At 35.2% G+C, this 18,687-nt stretch overlaps 1 protein-coding gene across 8 annotated transcripts; it reads left to right on the top strand.

Moving 5' to 3' along the window:
• The first annotated feature begins 418 nt into the window (after nt 1-418).
• On the top strand, nt 419-17,479 carry LOC147382392 (reticulon-like protein B16). 8 transcript variants are annotated; one of them, XM_086428301.1, is made up of 10 exons: nt 421-698; nt 839-923; nt 1,662-1,793; nt 1,914-2,025; nt 3,839-4,019; nt 4,130-4,271; nt 4,375-4,479; nt 15,607-15,659; nt 15,911-15,980; nt 16,908-17,479. In XM_086428301.1, the coding sequence occupies exons 2-6, from the start codon at nt 894-896 to the stop codon at nt 4,197-4,199; spliced, it is 525 nt and encodes a 174-aa protein (XP_086284427.1). In that variant the 5' UTR covers nt 421-698; nt 839-893; the 3' UTR covers nt 4,200-4,271; nt 4,375-4,479; nt 15,607-15,659; nt 15,911-15,980; nt 16,908-17,479. The 8 variants fall into 8 exon arrangements, with proteins under 8 accessions (XP_086284431.1, XP_086284430.1, XP_086284427.1 ...); XM_086428299.1 differs by having other exon boundaries at nt 4,350-4,479; XM_086428298.1 differs by having other exon boundaries at nt 423-698; nt 845-923; nt 4,360-4,479.
• The last annotated feature ends 1,208 nt before the right edge of the window (nt 17,480-18,687 follow it).

The raw sequence follows: 18,687 nt of genomic DNA, 5'->3' as shown, positions 1-18,687 counted from the left end.
ACAAAACAATGGTGCTTTAGATTTTTGTTCCTTTATATATCAATCCAACGGCTCATTGTAACACAAAATTCTTCATGGTTAAGCTCAAATACATAATTTATTAAAAGTGCTAAGAGATCTTCGAGGTCCAAAAAAATTGATCTGAATCAATAAAGATTTGAGATATGTGAAAATAGCCCTGGCCGAACCCTCTACTCTCATAGGTAGAGAGTTCAGCCCTATGAGTCGCACCCTTTGACTTGCTCTCATTGGTTCGATCTTAGGTCCTATAAATTGACTTTCAGTCTCATGCATAGCTTGATCTTAAAGTTCTTGATCTGGTCCCAAGAGATTGACCTTGTAAACCAAGTCTTAAGGGTTTAACCACAAACACCACAAGAAAATAGTGAACCAGGAGCCAAATTATAGAACGGATTTTATCCGTTTTTAAAACCGTTTTAATCGTGTTGTAAGCATCCCATTTCCCGTCTTATTATTGGGAACGAACCACTCTCTGTCTCAGTCGATCTCTTTCTCTCAGTCAATCTCTCGCTCTCTCTCAGTCGATCTCTCTCTCAGTCGCTCCCTCGATCAACCTCTCAATCTCTGTCTCCGAGGAATATTACATCGTAGCTCTTTATAGAGAGATTTAGCCCAAATCTCAGAGTGCCACAATGTCAATTGTCAAACCTGAGAAGGCACATCTCGCTCTCTCACGGGTTAGATTTTCGTTTTATTGATTTTTATATTTTGATATTCTCTCGGATAATTTCTAATCAGTAATTTCGATCTTTTTTTGCATTAAAAACCCTAATTTTCCCCAAATTTTTGATTTTTTTGATGATCTGTGGATGATTAGTTGTAGAGATTTGAAGATAATTGTTTCTGATCTTCCTTCCTGGAGCTAGATTTACATGGATCATGTTGAGTTGAACACGGAGCAGGTATGTAATTGAATCGTGCTTCGCTTCAATTTATTGTGTGATTTCTGATTCTGATTCACTTTGTTAAGTTCTTCATCTAAGCTCTCAAAAAACTCTTTCACATTTTCAATCCAAATTAAAATCAAATCGAAGCAAACTGTGAGATTGAATTTAAATCAGTTTGAATTTTGATTCTGATTTCAAATAAAAATTATAATTTTTTTACCTCAACTTCTTCAAAAAATAACTGAACAAGCTCTGTTTGATACAATATATCCCTCCAAATGTTTTGATGGAACTTGGACAATAGAGTTGGTCCAAAGTAAAGGTAGAATTGTATGTATATTTGTTCTGCATAATAAGAACATCACGTTTCACTAAATGATCTCTTATGTTGAACACTCATTGGCATGTATCAGATGTTTGTGAAAATGGTTGTTACAGCAAAATCTTGATTAATTTTTCCTTTTTTTTGATGTTGTAATATTTATATATATGGGGACACAGTTTTACTGTGTCCATCATTCTACAAGTCTTCTTAGAATGTGTTTAACACTATCTTTAGATTTTGTTATAATGTATATTGCAGTACTATAAATAATTGCATTTGTATCTGATGCTTTTTCCAGGGTTATCATGTATGGCACCAACACATTTTCTTGTCTATCTGACAAACATTGTACCTATAATTTGTACTCAACTGCCTACCTCTTAATTATTTTAAGCACATTAAGAGTTACTTTGTAATGGTTTTCACAGAATACAACAAGTGAGAATATTAAGGCTGTCCAAGAATGTGATTTTGCACTTGCTGAAAATGGTGTATTGTCTGAGGAAATACTTTTGAACTCTAATGTATTTATCGAATTTAAGTTGGCTAGGAGTCGAGAAGTAAGTCTTGTTATTTTAAGTTTTTAACTATGTGATGATGCTTCCTTTTGATTTCAACTTTGTAATTCTAATAGACTTCCAATTTTCTATTCTCTTGTCTAACCCCTTCGTATTTATTAGGAGGTAGCTGCTGATGAAGATAGTGTGAGGAAGGTTTGTTTGTATCTTAAAGATGAAGTGATCCCTAAGTTTGTTCAAGATCTTTGCACGCTTGAGGTTTCACCCATGGATGGTCAGACATTAACTGAAGCATTATATTCTTATGAAATTAATGTCCATTATATTGGAAAAGCAAGCATTAGCTGAATATGTGGATGTTCCTTGTGCATAAAGGACATGTTGTTTAACTGCCTTTTCCATGCATTTTCTCTTAAACTGTAGAAATTAGGAAAGTAAGCCTTTCTTAATTCCAATTTGAAGATTTGTTATATTTCTTTTTTTTCTTTTTAATCTAATCCCTACTTTGTTCTCTCTGATGAGTCTGAATCATGTTCTCTAGATAGCTGATATGACTAGGCATTTACGTCATATTTGGGACCTTTGTGTTGTCGAAATTGTTGTTAGGTCTGCAAAACACATTCTCAAGGTGAGCCTTCTTATCTGCTTAACTATTTATGTTCTTAAAGTTTTTTCTACAATTTTGAGATATTGGGTTTGAACCTTTACCATCGCACATTTAGTTGCAGTAAAATTATGAAATGTTGCCATTGCATGTAAATAGAATGTAACTTCATTCAATAGATCTTCCATGTTTGAAACTTGAAAGTAAAAACATGGTGGTTTTGATGCCAATCTTTAATGCTCTCAACCCTGCTTTTTCTACGTACTTTGCTGCTTTTACAATAAACAGGCTGTCCGATCAATATACAATATTTATTTGCTTAGAGCCTAGCACCCACCTAATGGTATATTATCAATCCACCAGATACTAGGTGCTGGCAAAGGTAAAAATGTGGCAGATTGAGATTTTGATGTTGGAATCCAATTATATATATATATATATATATATATATATATATATCTTTTCTTGTATTTAGATGGATGCAATTTCTAGCAAACTGAAAAACAAGACCTAAATTAAAGTTCTATCATCTCAATTATTATTGGTTTAGCGTTTCATTCCCAAATCTTAAGTCTTGTAGTTTTGACATTTCATCATGGACTGATTTGTTCTGGCCATTCACTAGAAGGCAATTTTTGTATGCACTCCTGCTAGAAATTGTATCCTTGTTCTTTGCTTCTATGTCTATGAAGAAATTGTAATTTCAACTCATTTTTGTTACTCTCCTGATTCTGGGCATTTCTGGAAAAAGCTATATATATATATAAAAGGAACAAAAGCAGACGATAAAACTGAAAATTAAATTATTTATGCGTTGCTATTTTTCTTGTGTTAAGTTTTTTTTTTTTAATCAGGTGCATTTTGCAAATTCAATTTTTTTAGTGGGTAAGCCTAGATTTGAACCCAATACCTCAAAGTGCCATTGCAATCTGTAAATCAACTAAGCTACAGGTCCAAAACTGTCTGAAATCAATGAATTGATGTTTTATGAAGAAAAAGGGCAAGCAAATATTGATTGAAAAATAAGGGAACAGGAAAAGAAAAGGAAGCAAATTTGATGTGGTGTTTTGGGTACTAATGTGACGCTATAGATTAGAGAGAGAGAGGGAGAGAGTGAATGGTTTTTGAAGTTGCTTGCTTTGGCATCCATGTTGTATTCTACATTTTGGTTTCTTTTATGATCTACAATGTGCATGTTTGGCTCCCTTTTCAAATTATTTTGGGTTTATAATTTGTATAAACCTTGCTTTATAGTTCTTTTTTCTTTCTGTGTATTTAAATATGAAGAGTTTCTTTTACATTCACTGTATACTTAATGTTAGTTCAAACCATCCCATTACTTCAGTTAACTAGAATATTTCGGCCTTTGCGACTTCATAATTTTAGAAAATCTTCTCAATTTAAATATTTTCTTTTTTAAATAAATATTTGGTTGTGATTTCGTCATTTTTAATTTGACTTAGTCTATCTACTGGTTTTTTAGCTGCTGATGTCAACTTGTGGAAACAACGGCATGTTTCATTTGGGATCATTTTTGTGGCTACAGTTGCATGGCTCATTTTTGAGCAGTCGGGATTGTCCCTTTCATCAATCTCTTCAGACGTATTCCTGATTGTAATCATAACTCAGTTTCTTCGTGCCAATTATGTTGTTCTTCGAAATAAGTAAAGCTGTCTTCTATGCCTCTTTTTTTTTTTTTTAATAGTTATTTTAGTTTGGAATTGTGATTTGTGTTTTACTGTTTGAACTTTCTTTTCATTATTTTTTTGAGCAGACAACTTCAACCATTGCCCGAATTGGAATTGTCAGAGGAAATGGTCTACAGTGTTGCAGCCACATTTTGAGTTAAAATCAATTACATGCTGCTTATGGCTCATGACATCACTCTTGGCAAAGACTTTGTACTATTCTTTAAGGTAAGTGAGAACTACTATAGGTTGGAGGATGTGATATATTTGTCCATTAGAGACCATCCTTGAGTCTATCAATGACAGTTGGGTACAGATGGTCCACGTGCAGGGAGTGGGAACTTTTCAGAGTGGAGAATGTGAGAGATAATTCAGTAGACTGTCCTTGAGTCTATCAATGGAAAGTGGGTACACATAGGCCATTTGCAGGGAAGTGGTACTGAAAGCGCCCTCGAGCCGCGGGGTACGCGGATCCGCTTTTGACCCTTGAGGTTTGGGAGTCGCCACCTAGTTATTGTGGTCTAGGAACCAAACTGACTCTAACATGGATAAAAAGAACTAATCTACCACAAAAAATCTGGATCCGGGGATCATGTTACGGGGTTGGAAGGTGTTAGGCACCAACCCCGCTCGGCCATGGCCGGTCTCTACTTATCCCAAATAAATCTACATCGCTAATGACAAACCTAGATTAAAAAAATAATAAAAAAACTTACCTTCGATCTATAAAAGTACTATTCCCTCAGATCTGGTGAAAATGGCTCCTTGTACCGTATTCCTTACTTAATTCTATCTCCGGATCTGATTTCTGATCTCCGAGGTAAGGTATCTCTTTCTTGGATCTGTGTGCTTCGAATTTGTTGTGGATTTTTAGGATGTTTTTGAGAGGTTTTTGGGTGTTTTTTAGGCTAAAATCATAGCAGGGGTGTTAGATAAGGAGTTGGGGCTCCAAAATTAGGGTTTTGGAGAGGTTGTGGAGGCTTTTTCACCTACTTTTCCTAGGATTTTTTCTTTTATACGAAAATAGGGTGTGGAGGCTCCTATTTATAAATTTTTAGAAGCATTAGGGTTTGATTAGGGTTTCTTTTTAGGGTTTCAATTAGGGTTTAGACTTTGCTCTCATGAGATGTACTTAGTCATTAGGGTTTTGATTTAGGGTTTTGACTTTAGTCTTATGAGATTGACTTGATTAGATTAGGGTTTTGATTTAGGATTTGACTTTAGTCTTATGAGATTGACTTGATTAGTTGAGATTAAGGTTTTGATTTAGGGTTTTGACTTTAGTCTTATGAGATTGACTTTAATACTTGACTTTTAGTCTTACTTAATTAACTTTAATTTTGACTTTAGTCTTATTTGATTGACTTTAATATCTTGACTTTAGTCTTGCTTGATTGTTTTTATATTTTTGGAGAACCCCTCTCTATTATATCTTTAATTCTTTGGACCCCCAAATGGAAAGGTCCTTAAAGAAATATCTTACGAACCCTCAACAATTTTGCCTGAAAGCCTGATTGATCGATTTTTTTGTTCATATTTTAAAATTAATTTTATTAATGTTTCACTTTAATTATTTAATGTTTTATTTATTAATTTCGAATTTTTTAATTATGAAAATTGTGAAATTACTGTTTTGCCCCCGGAGAGGACTTTTCACGTTTTAAGTCGGTTTTTAATGTTCTAAGATGTTTTAGAATCGATTTTTCGTAAGACATTCAATGGAAATATTAGTTTGTGTCATTTATGAAATTTTTTGTGTGAAATGGTTGTGAATTTATGAGGGGAATTTTCGTAATTTTGTCGAATTCTGTGAAAATTGGCTAAACGATTTATTTGGTTTCGATTTATTATTTTATGTGTTTGAATGGGTTTTCCTAAGCGTAATGTAGGCTCTAGGATTGTTTTGATGTTAGGGGTATTTTGGTAATTTGATTGTTTTTTAGTGATTTTTATCGTGAAGCTTCTTTTTGTCTGAAAAATGATGATTTCTATGTTTCTGGAGTAGTATTTTCCTAGTGTAGCGTGGTTTCTAAGGTTTTGTTAGTTTGAGATATCTCATCCGGATTTTTGAAACACATCTGGTAACAAAATAAAGCAATGGAATACACATCCATCATTGGGAATCATTGCGATCGGGTTGACGAGTTGATTAATCAGGCAGATGCAAAAATGGGGTGTCTACAGATGTCCCTCTTTGGCAGAGGGTTGAAGCAAACTAGATAGCAAATCTATTTTGGTAGATAGTGCGATATCCGAATGCCAAAGCTGGTGACAGTTCATTTTGCAGCCTGATTTAGCAATTCGTCAGGGTGTTCGGATCCTTGAGCGTAAAACTCTCACCGAACTAAAAGGTTGTCAGGTCCTCAAGCGTGAGCTTTCACTGACAGTGTCAGATCCTTGAATTTTAAAGAATTCTCCTTGACTAAAAAGTGCAAGTGTGAGTGTGTGTACTGTGTGAAACTGAGTAAAAATGTGTCAGGTCCCAGAGATCTTCTCTCACTGACAATAATGATTCAAAATTGAAATGTGTTTATGCATCGAAAGCAATCATGGTAAGGTTGAACAATAAAGTAATTGGAGTCATAACAATGTAGGAACTTCGTTAAATCATATTTGAAATTCTTTTTTTAGAGCACGAAAAGGTATGAGTCTCGTTTATAGGACTTGAACCTATTGTAGCCACGCTAACAATCCTGTTAATTCAATATGATTCAAACAAAGCTGGAGTCTCATTTCTCGGACTCTAAATAAGGTTTACAGGAACTTAAACAATCCTATTAAATATGGAGTCTCGTTTCTCGGACTCGAGCTAAGGTTTGCAGGCACTTCAAAAAGCCTATGATTCAAAACGTTGGAGTCTCGTTTCTCAGACTCGAACTTAGGTTTATAGGCACTTCAAAAAACCTATATATTATTCAAAAAGTTAGAGTCTCGTTTCTCGGACTCGAACTTAGATTTATAGGCACTTCAAAAAGCCTATTCATTCTATGATTCAAAAAGTTGGAGTCTCGTTTCTCGGACTCGAACTTAGGTTTGTAGGCGCTTCAAAAAGCCTATTCATTCTATGATTCAAAAAGTTGGAGTCTCGTTTCTCGGACTCGAACTTAGGTTTGTAGGCACTTCAAAAAGCCTATTCATTCTATGATTCAAAAAGTTAGAGTCTCGTTTCTCAGACTCGAACTTGGGTTTGTAGGCACTTCAAAAAGCCTATTCATTCTATGATTCAACAAGTTGGAGTCTCGTTTCTCGGACTCGAACTTAGGTTTGTAGGCACTTCAAAAAGCCTATTCATTCTATGATTCAAAAAGTTGGAATCTCGCTTCTCAGACTCGAACTTACTAAGCCACGTTTCTCGAGCTTAGATTTATAGGAACTTAAACAATCCTATTAATTCATTCTATGATTCAAAATCGAGCTCAAAGTTTGAAAGATCAGGCCTTTATTGGCTTATCATGTATCTGGATTCGTAATTATCATTGGGCTTTGCAGGACTTTTAAACTTTTGTATGATTTTCTTTTTATCATGTGATTAAGAACAAAAACTTTGGAAATAAATTACCTTAAAAAATGCCCCTAGTTTCAAGGTTGGCTTTAACTGGGACTTGACTACGAGACTGATGGAATGGATTACGCTTGAAAAATATGGACTCTGATGTATGATAGATAGAAGAACTGACATTCTCTTAAATTTAAGACTCTTAAGATTATCATATGTGCAATAAAGAATTGATCATTTTCTTTCGAATTTCTCTTGAAAAATGCTTGAGCTGGACTTAAAAAATCTTGATAAATATTAGAATAAAAGATCTTCCTCTTCAAAGTTGTTGATGATTCTACATTAGCGAACACTTGAACAAGTAAACATACTTTTGAAGATCCTACAATGTTCAAGATGACTTCTGATTTTTTCAACTTCAATATTGTCTTTGTCGGATGTGAGCTCTTGGCTAAAAGACAAATATCGTGGCTTGAATGGTTCTGCAGTTTCTGCACAAGCTTCCTTCTGAATTTTTCTTCTTGACGGGACCTTTCCTCCCATTTGATGATGCCCTAATTTTTGCCTAGATCGCCTCTTTAGGTTTTCAATCTAGCGGGCTTTGTTTTTTTTTTTTCTGATGATGCCTTGATTTTTGCCTAAGTCGCCTTTTCAGGTTTTCAACCTAACAGGCTTTCTTTTTTATGGTTATGCCCTAAATTTTGCCTAAGCCGCCTTTTCAGGTTTTCGACTTAGCGGGCTTCTCTTTTTTTTCTTGATGATCTTGTATAACCAACTCGACAACTTCTCAGTTCCCTGCACCTTAACCGAGTCAATTAGCCTTCAGGAGGACTTAATAGGTGGGCTTAGGATATGGTTTAGAAAGAAAAGATATAAGGCTCAACTTCCCAAAATGCCCCAAGTTTGATATTCTCTCTTTCCAATCAATTATTTTGATTTTTTTTCTAAATGCCCCTAGTTTGGCATTCTTTTCTTTTTATCAATTATTTTGATTCTTTTTTTTAATGCCCTTAGTTTGGCATTCTTTTCTTTTTATCAATTCTTTTGATTCTTTTTTCTAATGCCCTTAGTTCGGCATTCTTTTCTTTTGAACATTTCAATAGTAGATTTTTCTTTTGGATGACACTTTCCTTAAGAGAATACATTTTTCTTTTTATGACCGGGCCTGAAGTAACTTCTCAGGTTGCCTACGTACCCCAAATATTTCTTTTTTTCCTTTTGGGATCAGGTTAAAACGTAGTTCATACTAAGATTCCTTCCCAAGGTTGGTCGGCGTGGTTTAGAAAGAAAAGGTTATTGATTTTTTTTTTTTTTTTTTAAAAAATTACGAGGGGCTAAAGAAGGTTATATATATATATTTTTTTGGGTAAGATAGGAAAATGATTCGACCAAAGGAGGCCTCCTTTTGTGAATGCTGCTTAACTCGGTCAAAGTTTTAGGAATTCGATATCTGGATTACTCTGTCAACTAAGATTTCCTTTTGGAGAATGAATATTCTTCAGTCTTCTTCTGAGAAAGAGTAATCTTCAGTCTTCTTCTATGGAGTTGAGTGAGACTGAGTTCTTTGTATTTGACATTGACTCGTTCAACTATTTCCAAACTTCAAAAGAAATCTCATATTCTTTTGTGAATGAGAACTTTCTTCACTTGAGTGAAAAACATGGTACATCCACTTGTAAGTCTTAGCATCTTTGTTGATGCTTTTAGCTATATCATCTTTGACCGATAATCTTTGACTTTGAAATCACTCTTGACTTGATCTATGTTTTTGTGTAATTCATCCATATATCCTTATGAGATAATGCAAGAAATATTGTTGAATTTCTCAAGTAAGTTTACTATTCTCTCATGTTCTCTTGAGGATAATGTATCACCAATTCGCACTTCTTGAGTGTACTCTTTAATTCCAATATTTATTAAGTTCAGTTAGTGAGCTTTAAGTCATTTTTCATTTTAGATTTTATGTTCACATCATTATTGTACACAAGATAATCAAAAGCTTCTTTATTTATTGGAATTGAAAAGAACATAGACTGACAAACCTTACTAAAACCCAAAAATAAAGATGACTAACTGAATTCAAAGACTGACGCAACTAAAGCTAAAAAAACTAAGATGACATCATTATGAATGGAGGGACACAATTCTAGAATCTATGCCACTTCAGTTATCTTCGATGGATGACTTGAATTTGCCTGTTTTTACTATCTCTTCATATTCTTGTCATATGCGGGACAACCCATTGTTTCAATAATTTCTCTATTCTTCAGTCCTGTCACTGCCTTAGAGTAGTTGAGTTCATTCTGGCATGGAGCGAATGCACTGTTTAGACCGATTGGGTGAATAAAGGAAACTGGGTCAACTGATTCGGGTTTGGATATTGATATTAGGTTCAGAGTAGGAGGGGGTTGATTTTGAAAGGTAGTGAAAGGGTTAGTCTTAACATTGGGAGTAGTAGGAGTGGGTATGGTGACTTTTCCTTGCTTAATAAGGTCTTGGATAGCATGTCGGAGAGTAATACACCTGTCAAGAACATGACCAGACATCTGATGGAATTCACAGAATTGCCCATTATCCATGTTTGGGGGAAGAGGATTTGGTAAAGGCTTAAATTGTAAAGGTGCCAGTAATCCCCTTTTCATCAATTTTTGATAAGCAACACTAAGGGACATTCCAAGATTGGCAAACTGTCTCCTAGGCTTAGCTTATGAAGGCTGAGTAGCTTGTGGAGATAGTGCGAAGGAGGTGTTGGCTACTTGTAAGGAATTGACATTAGGTTTGAAATGTTTGGGTTTTGACTCAGACGAGTTACCAAAAAGTCCCAAAGAGTAAGCATCTTCAACTTGATTTCCAGCCTCAAGAAGGGATTGAAAAGTAGGCAAGTATTGAGGCATCAAGTACTTGGCATAATTTGGAGTGAGATTCCTGAGGATAATCTTGACTTGTTCCTTCTCTTGAGGTCGGTCCCACAGTTGAGCGGCTTTAGCTCTCCATCGAGCAATGAACTCAGTGAAAGTTTCTCCGGGTTTTTGTTTAGTAGTTTCTAGGTCTCTTCTTGTAAGTTTAATATCTGTGTTGAATGAGTACCGACCAATAAACTCCTTCATCAATTCATGTCATGTTCTTACCCGAGATGAGTGCAATGACATTAACCAGCGTAGTGCAGGACCTATCAGGGTTCTTTGAAAAAGTTGAGTCATCTGTTCTTCACTTAGACCCTGAGATTGCATTATGCCGACATATACTTTTAAGTGAGTCCTAGGGCATCCAATACCGTCAAACTTCTCCATATCAGGCATTGTGAACTTTTCTGTTAGACGGACCATGGGAAACAAGGTCATTGACCCTAATCCAAGAGTAAGATCATCAGGGTCTTTGATGTTCTTCAAAGCAGTTTCAACTTGAGTTATTCGATGAGGTAGGACAGGGTCTACGTGTAGCTGATCATCTTCTTGGTTTTCAACGAGGTCAAACACATCCTGAGGTTCTATAGATTTATCTTTTCCCTTTTCAATTTTCAGGGATTCAATTTGTGTTTGGACAGAGGCAATAATCTGGGCTTGAAAAGATTCTAAAATCTGACGGAACGCAGCTTCATCCATGGTACTCGTTTCTTCTTGTGGCAATAACTGACTACTTGGCAATGGTACTCTAGAAAGACGATTCTTTTCACGGACCTAAAGTGGTACAGATGGAGATTTAGAACGTTTAGGACCAATTATCACCTGATTGGAAGTAAACCAAGGTTAACCATTGACTCTAAAGGTTTGACTCTTAACCACATGATTAAAGTTTTGACATAAAATAGTCCAAGTCTGACGGAAAATCGAATCCAAATGCACCATAAGTCTATAGTGACCAAGAAAGTGAGAAAGGTTAGATGCGGGTCTACCCCTGATTGGGATTGAACCTTTGATCAGATAAATTAATTTGATCTTAAGATCGAATCTTTCTAGATAAAGTGGTCTGGATCTTTAAAAGTGAAACCAATTAGTCCAACTGATTTGGTATCGATCAGTTTGATCCATTTGTCCATTGGGTCAACTGGTTTAAGTGGTTCAAATTAATCGGTACATTTCACCGATTGGGTCGGACCGATGTTGTGGGTTTTGTTTGATTATTCTGAATCGGTTTGCCCACCTACCTGTTGGTTGGATTGAATAAAGCAACCCGGGAACACCCATAGTCAGTTCGGGTCGTGACCTATAGGAAGACTTTTAGACTCTAGGTTTACTACGTGCAATGCATTTTTATCTAGCCACCCTTGCCCAAGCACACCTATATACCTCTCGATATGTGGTGACTTGGTTTGATATACCGTATAGGTGATAATCTAAAACCTCAACTCACTTCTCTGAAGCCAAAAACAGCCAGTTTGATCTCCAGTTGAGAGGTGGCGCACAATGCTGAGCAAGGGCCCACTTAAATACCTCTCGTCTAGAATAGACGTAGTCTATCCCCCTTGTACAGTAGGGTACATCAGGGCAAGATTTTGCTTAGGCACCGGTTTTGACCAAGAAGTGCAATTGATATACTTGGATTATCTTTTATATACCTATGGGTACGAGTCAAGAGTTGTAGCTTTCATAAATGGTTTGGCATCCCACGAGGGGATCAACCATGTACTAGTACTACGTTGGCAATCGGGACATGTGATTGTGTGGCTTACAATAGGTTAAAGGCTCAGGTCGCTCCAGCTTGGGTTCATCAACATACTTCTCAGAATCACCTAATCAGATGGTATTGATGCCCCCAGTTTGATATACCTTAAGGTACGTGACTAGAGTTGTGGGTTTCATGAATGACGTCGCATCTCCGAAGAGACCGGGCCACGCACTAGTGCCACATTGGTTAAATGAGATATGTAAGTGAGTAAAACAGCAAACGTGCATGTGGTGTGTGCAAAACAGGGTGGGGTGTGTCCGGGACCTTTTTCAAACAAATGGGCCCATGGATCCAATCAAACCAATCATACATTTAATCAAAATCAAAATCATTCAAATCATATGAATATTCAATTAAGATCACATTATTCCCATCACATAAGCACATTACCATTACGATCAACATCAATCATGTATTTCAAGCAAGATCATGGTAAATTAATCAATAAATATGGCATATGATAATGATCAAACAAACATTGCAATAGGCATAATTTTTATAATTTTTAAGGTCCAATCAATGATCACTTTTGGGTGATACAAAATAAATCGAGATTCCAATAGGTGTTACATTGATGATAGAATGACAATGGTTGAGATGAGCTCACTCTCAAGAACATTAATTGTGCCAACATTAGATAAATTCAGATTTTCTGTGAATTAGGAAAATACAATCTGAACTTGCATCGATGATATCTAAGGCTCCTGATAACGAAATCGAGTGAACTCAAGTTCTAAATTAATCTACTCGATGAGATCTACATTTTATTAATAGGTGTCCAGACTTAGTTCTCACCAGAATGTTCTGTAAAAACGTTTTAACGTTGCTGTCCCAAATTTCATTCAGAAATAATTCCAGATTTACAGATTGAACTTGCATCGATGATATCTAAGGCTTACGATAACGAAATTGAGTGAACTCAAATTCTAAATTAATCTATTCGATGAGATCTACATTTTGTTAAAGGTTCCCAGACTTAATTCTCACTAGAATGTTCTGTAAAAAAGTTTTAACATTGCCGTCCCAACTTTCATTCAGAAATAATTCCAGATTTACAGATTAAACTTGCATCGATGATATCTAAGGCTTCCGATAATGAAATTGAGTGAACTCAGATTCTAAATTAATCTACTCGACGAGATCTATATTTTATTAAGAGGCTCCCAGATTTAATTCTCAGTAAAATATTCTGTAAAAAAGTTTTAGCGTTGCTGTCCCAACTTTCATTCAGAAATAATTCTAGATTTACAGATTGAACTTGCATCGATGATATCTAAGGCTTCCGATAACGAAATTGAGTGAACTCAGATTCTAAATTAATCTACTCGACGAGATCTATGTTTTATTAATAGGCTCCCAGACTTAATTCTCACTAGAATATTCTCTAAAAATGTTTTAATATTTCTGTCCAACCTTCATCATTCCATCATTTTCATAGGTCAATTTGAATCTTTCATTATTTAGGGGTCATCAAAAAGTGATCCTTAATTGGAGAAAAAAAAATGCAATACCCAAAATCATCTACAATCAAGATAAAAAATAAATAAACAGAAAAAATAAATAAAATAAGTCCAACTAAATAATAAAAAAAGCTAGGTCATCTTGGCAATGCTCCCATACTTGGGGTTTTTCAAGTTTGACCCTCAATAGTCCCCAGTGAAGTCACCACTGAAAGCGCCCTCGATCCGCGGGGTGCGCGGATCCACTTTTGACCCATGAGGTTTGGGAGTCGCCACCTAGTTATTGTGGTCTAGGAACCAAACTGACTCTAACATGGATAAAAAGAACTAATCTACCACAAAAAATCTGGATCCGGGGATCATGTTACGGGGTTGGAAGGTGTTAGGCACCAACCCCGCCCGGCCATGGCCGATCTCTACTTATCCCAAATAAATCTACATCGCTAATGACAAACCTAGATTAAAAAAATAATAAAAAAACTTACCTTCGATCTGCAAAAGTACTATTCCCTCAGATCTGGTGAAAATGACTTATTGTACCGTATTCCTTACTTAATTCTATCTCCGGATCTGATTTCTAATCTCCGAGGTAAGGTATCTCCTTCTTGGATCTGGGTGCTTCGAATTTGTTGTGGATTTTTAGGATGTTTTTGAGAGGTTTTTGGGTGTTTTTTAGGCTAAAATCAGAGTAGGGGTGTTAGATAAGGAGTTGGGGCTCCAAAATTAAGGTTTTGGAAAGATTGTGGAGGCTTCGTCACCTACTTTTCCTAGGGTTTTTTCTTTTATACGAAAATAGGGTGTGGAGGCTCCTATTTATAAAATTTTTAGAAGCATTAGGGTTTGATTAGGATTTCTTTTTAGGGTTTCAATTAGGGTTTAGACTTTGGTCTCATGAGATGGACTTAGTCATTAGGATTTTGACTTTAGTCTTATGAGATTGACTTGATTAGATTAGGGTTTTGATTTAGGATTTGACTTTAGTCTTATGAGATTGACTTGATTAGTTGAGATTAAGGTTTTGATTTAGGGTTTTGACTTTAGTCTTATGAGATTGACTTTAATACTTGACTTTTAGTCTTACTTAATTAACTTTAATTTTGACTTTAGTCTTATTTGATTGACTTTAATATCTTGACTTTAGTCTTGCTTGATTGTCTTTAAATTTTTGGAGAACCCCTCTCTATTATATCTTTAATTCTTTGGACCCCCAAATGGAAAGGTCCTTAAAGAAATATCTTACGAACCCTCAACAATTTTGCTTGAAAGCCTGATTGATCGATTTTTTTGTTCACATTTTAAAATTAATTTTACTAATGTTTCACTTTAATTATTTAATGTTTTATTTATTAATTTTGAATTTTTTAATTATGAAAATTGTGAAATTACTATTTTGCCCCCGGAGAGGACTTTTCACGTTTTAAGTCAGTTTTTAATGTTCTAGGATGTTTTAGAATCAATTTTTCGTAAGAAATTCAATGGAAATATTAGTTTGTGTCATTTATAAAAATTTTTGTGTGAAATGATTGTGAACTTTATGAGGGGCATTTTCGTAATTTTGTCGAATTCTGTGAAAATTGGCTAAACGATTTATTTGGTTTCGATTTATTATTTTATGTGTTTGAATGGGTTTTCTTAAGCGTAATGTAGGCTCTAGGGTTGTTTTGATGTTAGGGGTATTTTGGTAATTTGATAGTTTTTTAGTGATTTTTATCGTGAAGCTTCTTTTTGTCTGAAAAATGATGATTTTTATGTTTCTGGAGTCGTATTTTCCTAACGTAGCGTGGTTTCTAAGGTTTTGTTAGTTTGAGATACCTCATCCGGATTTCTGAAACACATCTGGTAACAAAATAAAGCAATGGAATACACATCCATCATTGGGAATCATTGCGATCGGGTTGACGAGTTGATTAATCAGGCGGATGCAAAAATGAGGTGTCTACAGGTACCCACCACTATTTGGGTTTGATCTCCTTTACCAAAAGTTTTCTTGATCAGGTGAATTGCAACTATCCAATCTATCACATTTTTTGGTGGTCAGAATGCAGAAACTGGAAAATAGCTATAAAAAGAATTATTATCGAATGTGTCTAAAGCAGTGTTGATTTGGATGGATCAAATGGTTGGTCGCACGTGTTGTCTGTGTACCGACTAGAAATTCTCTTTAAATATGAAGCCTAGAAATGCTCAGGTACCCCCACTGATATAAATATGGAGATACGCTTAACAAGCTACTATTTATCTGACAGGTGGTGGTTTGTCTATGGTTCTTGTCTGTCATTGGTAGCTGCTTCTCATTCTTCACGCATGCATATATTGGTTTGGCTCTGCCCGACTCGCTTCATTGGTAATATAGGAGGAGCCCGGGGGTGTGAATGTTTATTTCCTTACAATCAGAATTTCATCAAACTTTCATTTGTTTCGCTAAAACATCTCATGGCCAAACCCTATGGTGAAGAACCAATAAGTTTCTTAAACTAATTATTGTATAGCTTATTGTTTTTAGCAATGTTTCTATCTGCATGTATATCATATATATTTGTCGTATTTTTGTCCATTGAAACAAAATTAGTGGAAATATAATGGTTAATTGACATGTGACATTGATACAGATGTGTTAAAATAATAAACTGTAACCATGAATGGGATTTGAATTACGATATTACCAGTTCTTCACGATATGTATTCCTTATCCCTAATATTATGGTCAGTACACAATTCTAGTTTTTGCATTTAATTTCATCAACCAGCATTCTTTCATCTAAAAATTACAAACACCAAGGGATCTGTACCTATACATTTTTTGTTGGTAAGTACCAAGGAACCTATAGTTGAATGAGTAGTTAGTCCTTACATAGGCATAACTAATGCAAAATGATACTGACGTAGGGCCAATCCCTATGTATGTACGTATGTAATGTCTTTTAGTGCATGAGCTTGTGTACCAATGCTTGTTGAACTTGAGACTTGCGTGCAAGGTCATTTCAAATCCATTGAGAAATTCCTGTTTGCTGGCACACACACATGTAAGCCCTCATATATCTCTGAGCTGAGGCTTGGTATTGGCTTCATTTGTCTCCATCCAGTGGTCACATGCATTTAACATTAAGCATTTGCGTGATGAAAAAGGAGCTGATTGCTACTGTGACAACACAGAGCATTTTCCTTGCATGTATCTTATATTCTGTACAATATTGCAATGCATACTAATCTTCGGTTTGATTTTTCATTTTGAATGGCTGACAGGAACTATCATGTCAATCACAGTACGTGCCTTGTACAATAAATATGAAAAACACATGGATAGATATGCTGGGTTGGTGCATCGGAAATTCTCAAAGCACTATAGAATTATGGGCGAGAATGTTATTAGCAGACTTCCAAGGAGCTTATCCAAGAACAAAGATGCATAAATCCCATCGGGTCACTCGTGAGTTTCCAAGTTACATTAGTTTGGCATTTTCAAGGTTCACATGTTGTGTTTCAATCTTCATCGTTATAGCTTCTCTGATTCCTTCCATTGGACTAACCAGAGAGAAATATTCTGCTTCTTGTTATTGTGTGATGTGGTATTCTTTTTCTGTTACATGGTAAATTACCATGTTTATACTCGAAACTTAGTTCCTTTTGCATCATTACATGCAAATCAATCAGGCCTTATGCTTATCCATGTAGCAATCATTAACCTTATGAATACAACTAGAAATAATGTTAAGAATAGAATAAATATTGTATATTTGGGTCTTCTCACTCATTGTAACTTTTTTTCTGTATAAATGTATGTGATAGAGAACCTTAGTGTTCTCTATTTGGGTCTATTTTGACCGTGGGTAATAGGTGCGTAGAAAAAAAAATTAAAAATTAAATTTTTTTTTTAAGTTTAGATAACGGTTTATGATTACTTTAGATATCGATTTGTAACCGACGTATAAAGTCTTAGACTTAAAACATCAGTCATATAGACATCGGATTTTAAAGCGATGTCTAAAGTGTATTGGATTTTGGTGTTCGGTTATTAGTACTTACAGATTTGGAACGGTTTTTAGCGGTTCCAAATCATGAGATCTACCATTGTCGACGCCTCGACCAGAGATGGTCCATCAACCGTTTCAGACTGTCTTAGGAACTGTTATAACCAGTTCCTAAATTCCAATTTTGTTGTAGTGAAAGGTTCCTCTCATGAACCTCTCTATCAAGGAGGAGAGTGCCACCTACATTGCTAACTCAGATCCTCCAAGCTTCGACATGATCATAAGATTTAAGAGGAATGATTCATGCCCCTTTGATATAATTTTGGCCAACGCCCCAGACGTCCTATATCATGTTGGCTCACAGCCCAACAAACCTTTGAAATGTGGCGCAATGACATCAATGATAGAGAGAGTTTCTCTCTCTTGCCCACTGCCCACATATTTATTTTTTTAGATTTCAAATATTCATATTCAAAAAATAGAAATTAAAAAAATATTATTTTTTGAATTTGATCCAAATGTTGAAAATTGACGGTCACTGTGCACCCAAATTTTTAAAAAGCGAATTCAACGGTGAAAAATAATTATTTTTTATTTTAATGTTCAAAATTATATAATTTTGTCCTTTACAACGCCATTGCATCAAATCATGACTTTTAATGTCACAAGATTATCAAATCAATTTTTTTTTTTTTTTTTTCACTGTGGGTAGGAGAGAGAAAAGGGCGTCGGGCGTAGGCCAAAGACAACGTGCATTTAGCATTACTCATTTTCAAACAAATCGTATGCCTATTGACATTATTCTTCTTGTCTGCACTAACGGAAGATATAACATAAATAACCTATATCTTTCAACTTGTAACTAAAACTCATTTAGTTTTCATCCCCAAATCAATTATCTTCAACTATTCAACTTAAATAGAAAATCAATTTTAACGTATTTAAGCTCATTTTCATTCCATCATTTTGAACATTACCTTATTCCTTTGTACAACCTGGAATTTTTTTTTTTTTTAAATCTTATGATCGAAAGTTATACTAGATTAATCTTAAGG

The sequence above is a fragment of the Akebia trifoliata genome, chromosome 16, assembly GCF_017979445.1.
Source record: "Akebia trifoliata isolate Shusen 1 chromosome 16, ASM1797944v1, whole genome shotgun sequence".
Lineage (NCBI taxonomy): Eukaryota > Viridiplantae > Streptophyta > Magnoliopsida > Ranunculales > Lardizabalaceae > Akebia > Akebia trifoliata.
The sequence above is the reverse complement of the archived record's forward strand: the minus strand, read 5'-3'. Positions and strand labels throughout refer to the sequence as shown.

What these genes read in the sequence shown, in the direction of transcription:
- LOC147382392 (XM_086428301.1), top strand. Translation starts at nt 894, where the DNA reads ATGGATCATGTTGAGTTGAACACGGAGCAG. An exon ending in TTGAGTTGAACACGGAGCAG is followed by an intron (nt 924 to 1,661) that starts GTATGTAATTGA and finishes TGGTTTTCACAG; the next exon opens with AATACAACAAGTGAGAATAT. An exon ending in TATGTTGTTCTTCGAAATAA is followed by an intron (nt 4,020 to 4,129) that starts GTAAAGCTGTCT and finishes TTTTTTGAGCAG; the next exon opens with ACAACTTCAACCATTGCCCG.